The sequence below is a fragment of the Alexandromys fortis genome, unplaced genomic scaffold, assembly GCF_014885135.2.
Source record: "Alexandromys fortis isolate MF-2015 unplaced genomic scaffold, M_Fortis_MF-2015_v1.1 scaffold_14, whole genome shotgun sequence".
Classification (NCBI taxonomy): Eukaryota; Metazoa; Chordata; class Mammalia; order Rodentia; family Cricetidae; genus Alexandromys; species Alexandromys fortis.
This window is the reverse complement of record NW_026067910.1, coordinates 6,467,400-6,476,661: the sequence shown is the minus strand read 5'-3', so window position 1 is coordinate 6,476,661 and position 9,262 is coordinate 6,467,400. Positions and strand designations below refer to the sequence as shown.

The 9,262-nt window shown below is 42.0% G+C and overlaps 1 protein-coding gene across 1 annotated transcript in view; it reads right to left on the bottom strand.

Moving 5' to 3' along the window:
* Positions 1-7,566: 7,566 nt before the first annotated feature.
* LOC126499092 (nephrocan) overlaps positions 7,567-9,262 on the bottom strand; it is a 12,907-nt gene continuing 11,211 nt past the window's right edge. The window contains exon 3 of the mRNA XM_050138142.1: positions 7,567-8,273. Coding sequence (XP_049994099.1) covers positions 7,946-8,273 — 328 coding nt within the window. The 3' untranslated portion in view covers positions 7,567-7,945. The remainder of the gene's footprint in view (positions 8,274-9,262) is intronic.

The following is a 9,262-nucleotide window of genomic DNA, read 5'->3' as shown; positions in this document are numbered from 1 at the left end:
ACTTGCTAGCGACTGAGGGTGACCTGGAACTTCTGATCCTTCTGTCTCCTCCTCTAGAGTGCTAGGATTAAAGCCAGGCGCCACTATGCTTGGAGTTTACAGTGCTGGGGATCACATCTCAGATTCCATGAATGCTAGCAAATGAGCTACATCCCCAGTCATGCACCTTGGTTTTGTTTTTTAGTGGTGAAGCAGAAATTTAAATACTTCTCAACAATGTTAATTTTTTACCCTTATTTTCATGTGGGAGACTTACTGCTCCCTGGATCAGTTTCGCCCACCCTGTAGCGCTTGGCTTCTCCTGCTGTTCTGATCTGTCAAATTCCAACTCTGCAAGGAGTTATTGCTCCATTGTTCCCGTGTTCTGAACATTCTGAATTTTCTGATGTCGCAGTTAGGGACTTCGTGCCTGACCATTAGACCACAGTGAGGTTGCCTAATGAGTTGCCTAGTAACCTACATGCACAAGGAAAATTTCCTCCTTTCCCTCACCTGGATCTTACCTGGATTATTCCCTTGAATAAATGAAACTTGATCAGAATCTTGTCTTGTCTCCATCTCTCGTGCCTCTTGCCCCTCTCATTGTCACTCCCTCTCTAGGGTCTCCATTGACTTACATGCGGGCAGGGGCATTTTCATAGTTAATCTTTTATTCACTGTTCCATTTTGTCATTTCTTTTTATATATTTTAAGTATTTTATTGTATAAAATACATGTATAAATCCTTTCTCCATTTCTTCTCTTATTCTCCTCCACTTACCCTCCCAACTTCATTTGCTTTCTTGATCTTATATTTTTAACAGCTACTGAGTCTGTTTAGTGCTGCCTGTGTGTGCATGAGGGTAGACATAGACTGCTCGTTCGTTTCTTGGCTGTTGGTAAAGGTTCCGGGGCGTCTGTCTCCTTCAGCAGCTACATGGCATCTCTCTGTCTCCTCCTACTCTCTCTCTATATCTCTGTTCAGATTTCCCACCTGGATTTACTCTACTAAACCATTGGCTGACACAGGTTCTTTAATAACCAATGGCAACAAAATGTATTTATAGCATACAGAGGGGAGTCCCGCGTCACAAGAGTAGGAGAGCATGGGTAGCTTCTCAGGGCCTGCATCACCAGAAAAAACGATTCTTCCTCCTCCGACAGTGACTAACTGACAAAAGCTTCTCAGATAAGAGTGGGACTTCGTTAGCCTCACCCCCACCCATGTTGGGATTTGAGCTGGCTTGAATTTGTACAGGTCCTGTACCTACAGTCCTAGCCACTGTGAATTCATGTGTGCAACTTCACTGTCATGTCTGGAAAATCTCTTTCTGCAAATGTCTTCTCCCTCTGACTCTTACCTCCCTTTTGTCTCCCTCTTCTGCTATGATTCTTGAGCCTTGTGGGAGTGGGTGTGCTATAGATGTCCCATCTGGAGTTGAGCACTCCACAGCCACTCATTCGCTGCACAATGAATAGGTATGGGTCTCTGTATTAATTGTTATCTACTGTGTGAAGGTTGAAAGATGCACCAATCTCTAGCTCTAAAGATAAGGACTTAAAGGGCAGTCTTTTCCTGTGTCCATTTGACAGAATCACAGTACTGGATTCCCTCTATGTGTAGTAGTAGGTGGATGCTTGTTTGTTCCCTGACTGCCCAGACTCCCAAAATAATCACACAGAAACTTTATTATTTAAATCACTGCTTGGCCAATCACTTAAGCCTATTGCTAGTCGGCTCTTATATCTTTGGTTAACCCATTTCTATTATTTTATATATTACCACAAGGCTCATGGTCTACCAGCAAGGTTCCAGATGGCAGCTTGCATCTTTCCCCTCTGGCGGCTCCATGGCGTCTCTGACTCCACCTTCTTTCTCCCAGCATTCAGTTCAGTTTTCCCTGCCTACCTCTATTCTGCCCTGCCAGGCCCAAGACAACTTCTTTATTAACGAATGGTAGTCACAGCATACTGAGGGGCTCCCACATAAAAGCCCTACTGGCCAATAACTGGGGAAGAGGCGATCCATACCTGACACTGAGCTTTTTCTTTAATAGCTATATTAATTGACTGTCTTCTGCTGTGATAAAATTACCACCCCCAAGGCAACCTAATAAAGGAAAGAGCTTAGTTTGTCTTATGGTTCCAGAGGGATAAGAGGCTGTGCTGTCAAGAAGGCATGGCACCAGGAGGAGAAAGCTAAGGGATCACATATTTAACCACAAACATGAAGTAGTGCAAGAACTGGAGGTGAGGCGAGGCCATGAGCTTCCGAAGCCCACCCCCGAGTGATGTACTTCCTCCAGAAAGTTTGTACCACCTCCCCAAACAGCTCCACCAACTGGGGACCAAGTATTCAAATAACCTGAACCTATAGAGAACATCGCCCATAACCTGTCATGTCCAGGGGCAGCATTGTTCACCCGTTAAAGGGCAACACCACTGAAACCCATAGAAAGCGGGAAACTAGTAAGACACCATAGAGGGATATGAAAGCTTGAAGGAGAAATGAAACAGGAAGGCTTCAAGGGGGGTGTACATGGGAAGGCAGGATAGTGAGGGAAGACAGTGACACTAAAGATCTTTGAAAATGTAGAAGCCACCTAAAATGTGTGTGTGTGTGTGTGTGTGTGTGTAAATGGAGCTGTCATTTACACACTTTACAACTTGTTTTTTTTTAGTTAATTCCATTGTATAGATAATCATTTATATGGTTTTCTGTTGATAAACTTTGGGTTTTTTACTTTTTATTACAAATATTACACGAATATCGTTGTATATAGCTTGTTTCTTATGCAGATGCATATAAATAGGATACATTCCTCGAAATGAAGTTGCTGGGCAGATATGTTCATGAAAACCCTTAAATTATATTTTTATCACAAATGGCATATGCAACAAATACGTAAGCCACAAATGGCAATAGTGTCACTGTATACCCACAGTCTTTACACTTTCAAAGGCTCCTAAAGAAAGGAAATGACGAGGAAACTGCTTAACATTCCCTCCTTAGGACTGAATACAACAGTGGAGGGAAGGGTTTTCTTAAAATTCCCTGGTGACACACATGTAGCCTAAGGGAACCATGGGAGAGCGAAAGAGGACTAAAGGAAAGGGATGACAGTGGGAGAGGGCGAGGGGCAGATGTGCATGAGAGAGGGAGAGACTGGGGGAAGAAAGGGACGGGTGGGAGGGGTAAAGCGGCTCGGAGAGAGATGAATATTATAATAGATGTGCATGGAGCTTTCACAATGAAACCCATTCCTTTGAGTGATACCTAAAAACAATGAATAAAAAAATAACCCTTAACAGTACACAGCCTACTTTGGAATTTCACTGTATTTCTAGACGAATCATTATCATGAGCTACCTTTTAAGTAACTCACGGACACTTGAGGCCTCTTTAAGCAGTTTTCAGTGGCTTTGTGATTACTAAGAGAAGTCAGTGCTGGATGTTTCGCCCAGTGGTGGAGAACCTGTCCCGTTTGCACGAGGCCTTAGGTCAACCCCCAGCATAAGAAATAAAAAGGAAAAGTGACCAAGAAGAAATAAAAAGCTTAAGCCTTACAAACAGTGATCCAATCCAGGCTTGTGAGTGGAGGGTATGGGAAGAAAGTAGCTGAGGTTGAACGACTGTAAAGCATTATCTGAATCCATACTGGAACCATGAGCACCCCACGGTACAGACTCTTGTCTCTGATGGTCTTAGCTACTTCTCTGTTTCTGTAGCTGAGCACCTGACAAGAAACAGCTTCATAAGAATAAATGAAAGGGTTTGTTCCACCTATGGCTTGAGGGTATAATCCCTCATGGTGGGGAAACCACAACAGCTGAAGCAAGAGGGCTGCTACTTGCTCACATCTGGGGGTATCAGAGGAAGGAGAATGCCCTGACTTAGTCCTTTTTTCCTTTTATTAGGTCTGAGCCCCAGTCTATGAGATGGCATCACCCACATTCAGGGTGAATCTCTCTCCAATTAATCCTTTTTGGGAAATGCCCCCCTAGATTGCCTGGGGGTTAAGCTCCTGCACAATTTTAAATCCAGCCAAACTGACATTAAATATTGATCATCAAGGTGATTACCTGGACATCTGAATAATAGCTATTATGTCAAGTCCTCTATATTGGATTCCTAAGAACAGTGTTTAGTGGAAAATTTACAGAGGATATTAAAGTAAAATTTTGCCTTAGAAAAAATAGGAAAATATAAGATATACCATTATTGTTTTTGTTATTATTATTAGTAGTAGTATTTCCCATTATCAGAACTGGGTTGTCACCAGTCACAAAGCTTATTCTCATAAATTGTGCTTTGAGCCATTTGTGTCCTCCCTTTCATTTTGGGTGATACTTCGGCAATCATTTGATGGAGGAAGGTCATTGGTTAATAAAGAAACTGCCTCGGCCCATTTGATAGGCCAGCCTATAGGTGGGTGGAGTAAACAGAACAGAATGCTGGGAGGAAGAGGAAGTGAGCTCAGACGCCATGCTCCCCTCTCCTGGGCAGACGCGATGAAGCAAGCCGCCAGGTCAGACATGCCTGAATCTTTCCCGGTAAGACTGTTGCTACACAGATTATTAGAGATGGGTTAAAGCAAGATATGAGAGTTAGCCAGAAGAGGCTAGATATAATGGGTCAAGCAATGTTTAAAAGAATACAATTTGTGTGTTGTTATTTTGGGGTATAAGCTAGCCAGGCGTCCAGAAGCCAGGCTGTGGGAAGAGGCCCGCAGCTCCTACAACAATCATTCAGTTTTCAACAGTCATCAAACAAGTGCAAGTATATTATGGAAAACAGTTTAATTTCTGGGTCACTTATATGCACAGTAATGAACTCATTGATGTGTATGTGTGTATTTGATTAAGCAAATTTAACTGAGTAAATTACCTAATTAACTAAAAGATGTTAGACATAACTGAACTACAGTCCTTAACAAAACAGAGCTTTAAGTGTGTGTGTGTGTGTGTGTGTGTGTGTGTGTGTGTGTGTGTGTGTAGAAGTAGGAAGGGTTGTGTGCGTGTGTGGAGATGTAGTAAAGGTTATATTTCTGTGTGTATATATGTTATATATATATATATTGAATTTATGGGTCACTTATAAGCACAGCAATATACATACATATATATATAGTGTGTGTGTGTGTGTGTTTAGGGGCCTTTAAAAATGTGAAGACCATTGGTATTCAACTATTGTGTTTTGTGGCTTACATATTTGTTGCATATGTCATTTAAGATAAAAATTGAATTTAAGAATTTTCATAAGCCGGGCGGTAGTGGCGCACGCCTTTAATCCCAGCACTTGGGAGGCAGAGGCAGGCGGATCTCTGTGAGTTTGAGGCCAGCCTGGTCTACAAAGTGAGTTCCAGGACAGGCTCCAAAGCTACTACAGAGAAACCCTGTCTCGAAAAAAAAAGAATTTTCATGAACATATCTTCGCAGAAACTCCATTTCTAGGAATGTATTCTATTAATATATACATCTGCATAAGAAACAAGCTATACACGTGATATTTGTAATAAAAAGTCAAAAAAAGAGTTTATCAACAGAAAACCAAATAAATTAATATGTATACAGTGGGATTAACTCAAAAAAACTACAAGTTTTTGAGTCATAGAATCACTCAGTGCTGGTAAAATTAATGTAACTTATATAAAAGGCCTAGAAGTAAACTGGGTCTGGATTCACAAGCCTGTAATCCCTACTCAAGGAGTTGGGGGCAAGAGGATCACAAGTTCAAACCCTGCCTGGGCTACAGATTGAGTTCAAAGCCAACTTGGTCAACACAAGGAGATCCTGTCTTCAACTTAAACATTTTGAAAGAACTGGGAGATTGAAAATTGGTAGAAAACTTGCCGAGCAAGCCCAAGGTTCTAGGCTCAATCCCTACACACGCACACACGTGCATGCATGCATGAATGCTATGTTGGAAGGCTGCACTCAAAATAAAAACAGATGCAGGGCTGGGGAGTGTTTCACAGTAGAACCCTTATTCAGCAAGCATCAAACCCTGGATTCGGTTCTGGGGAGCACTGAAAAAAAAAAAAACAATTCAAGCGTGACCAAGCCCCAGCTCCGAATTTTCCTGTCTGTGAGCCCCTCCAGGCCAGCTCCGTCAATGACTAGCTTCATTCTCAAACCCTCGCAGCTAGAAACTGGGACTCCCCAGGAGGTGTTAGAGCACAGAAATCATTACACATCACACATAACTAATCTTTTTTTTTTAAGAGAGAACTATATAGGTCTACCCTGTGTAATAGCAAGGAAAATTGTGTATAAATTCTCTGATTGATGTATTTCTGTGTTGAGGAAGGAAATGTTAGTGTACTAGGGAATTTCAGAAACCAAAATATACATAGGGCTCCTCTCAAAGAATTTCAATTTTCATAAATATTTTGAAGAAAGAAAATATAAACATAAATCAAATAAAGTAAAACCTGTGTGAAATTTTAATTTAAAACATGCCAGTGGAGAAAGGTCTACTTTTGGTGGCCTCTTTGCCCAACTTCCTGACCCCTATTTATTTTCTCTGCCATGAGGGATATTTGATGGAAATCTTTCCTACCTATGCACAGATAACTCTTTACTAATGAGAACAAAAACTAACTTTGAATGGGGTTTCAAATGTATTTACAAATAGAGTGTACCCAGAAATGGACAGAGAAAAGTACTGTTCTGCCATCTGTGTGCTCCTATTTACAGACAAGCAACCAACCCTCAAGATGCAGCTAACCAGAAGGAAGGCACTGTGGAGCCTGTGGTTAACTCAGAGAAACTGAATGTTATAACTCAAAGCACCATGTGGCGACATCTGTGATAATACACCACTAACTCACACTTCCTCTTCTGCATTTCTTTGGGTTTTGGTAAAGACCTTGTGGAGTCAACTAGGCCAAATGGCCTTCCTGCCCACTGCCTCCAAGGGTAGAAATCTTGCAGGGAGGAAAACAGACTCCGGAAGTACTAGAGAATACTTTATTCTCCAGAGAGAAGAGCCTTGGAGAAGCTAAGGATGTCTCCGATGCATGCTTCTGTGTCAGTCCCTCAAGCAGTTTGATCCCTAGCTCCCATACTCAAATCCACCTCACCATGCCACCATTGAAATGATGGAACTTAGGAGTAGAGACTAGTTAGAGAAATTTGGGTGACAGGGGGTTAGTTGAAAGCCATGTCCTGTTGGTTGGCTCCCTTCTCAAGTCTCTCTCCTTCCTGACTGCCGTGAGGTGAACAAGGCCTCTGCTACATGGCTCTTACCACACACCCATGCACTGATGTCTCAGAGACCACCAACCAAAATAACCCTCTCCTGCAGCTTATCTGTCTGTCTCCTAGGAGCCTTGCCTACAGCCTGCTGTCTGTCTGTCTCCTAGGTATTTCACTCTCCTGAGAGGAAGGGAATACGCTGTTCTCACCAGACTCCCCAGCTTCTCCGTTTACTCTGTGAATTCCTGAGAATTGTTCTAGTAACTTAGTCATTCTGTTCTCGTTGCTTATATTAGCAGTTTGTAGTGTAGGCCATTAACAGCAGTTTCATATAAAAACGTCAACAATTATTTGGTAAAACAAAATACTCTACTTAAGGATCGTTGATTAACTTTATTTTATTTTTTTATAATTTTATTTGACATTATCTATCTAGGTTGCAGACTAAAGCACAAAATTGTTTCAAAGTAGGTAACACATCAATTGTTTCTCCCCCCCCACACACATTTTAACTAATCTTAACCCTTATTTCACCTTCCAAAAATACAAAAACCACTTACAACGGAGGCTTGCATATCTAAATGATAGCGTCTTTCTGAGAGTGAACATTAAAAATCATTTTCTAAACTGAAAACAAAGCTCATCACTAATCTATTTCGTAATCATCGTCATCATCATCCAGGCTGAGCCTGACTCTGGAAGAGTCTTCCAGTTTTGATTTCTTCTTGATCTCTTTGCTTCTCTCATTCTGGTGTAAGTGGTGCTCTCATTGTCTCACGATCTTCTTGGAAGACATCCAGCTCTCTCCTTGTCGCTCTGCTGGGGCTGCACACTGCCCTCCTTTCACGTCGGTGCCCTTGGCCTTCAGGACTTCCCTGGCACGGAGGAGACTGCAGGTGCAGTTCCAGGGGTTTCCGTCCAGGTACAGGTGCCTGAGCCGGGGCAGCCCCTCCAGGGCCTTGAGGTCTAAGGCGGAGATCTTGTTGTTCCTCAGGTTCAGAACCTGAAGTAGTTTGAGGTCCCTGAGCTCCCTCTCAGCCATGTCCTGGATGGCATTGCCCTTGAGGTCCAGCCTGGCCAGGGTCTTAGGGAGCCTGCAAAGTTAAGAAACAGGAGGTGAGAGGAGGATCCTTCCATCAACCATCGTTCAAAATCTCCAAGGCAACGGACAGCAGCCGCTTTTCTATACAGTTCCGTCTCTTCTCAAGGCAGGAAACGGAGCTGCATCTTATGACGTATGAAATTACAAAATGATTTGGTTTTAAACTTTAAAGCATTCCTCTCCCAAAGATATGCTAAAAACTGTTGAGGAAATCATCAGTTGGTTTCTTTTCAGAAACAATGTAATGAAATGTAACAAGTTTAAATAATGTCATAACTCCAGCCAGGAAATAATAGGAAACATTCATAAAGATTTATTTGCAAATGTTTGTAGCATATTGAATTATAATAGCAAAAACCAACAGAACACTAATGTCCAATATTTTAGAAGTTATAAAATAATGAGCTAATGTGTGATTATACAATATTATCATGAAATTTAAATTACTAATTCTATTTAAAGAACTTCTATGACTCAAAATCTAGATGTCATTAAAAACTGATAAGTCACTAAACCTAAAACATTTTGTACTGCAAACGCCTTGTTCAATGTTAGAGGAGAAAAGAAGAGGAAGCCTCTGTAGCTGTGTCACGGACAAATAACTCCCTAACACAGGAGGCATCTGAGTGCTGAGACCATCTGAAAACAACATGGGAGGCAGACAGGAAAGAGTACGGAGAAGCTCGCTGCTCAAATTGTTAGAGTCCCTTTGGGGGAAGGGGGAATCGCTTTTTGATGTTTTGTACTGGCTACAGATATCACACTACACAATAAAAGTTCCTTTCCAGCTCAGGAAAAAAAAAAAAACTGTACATATTAAAGACAATTCTTCCTAGCCGGCAGTGGTGGCGCACACCTTTAATCCCAGGACTGGGAAGGCAGAGGCAGGCGGATCTCTGTGAGTTCAAGACCAGCCTGGTCTACAGATAGAGTTCCAGGACAGGCTCCAGAGCTACACAGAGAAACCCTGTCTCGAAAAAA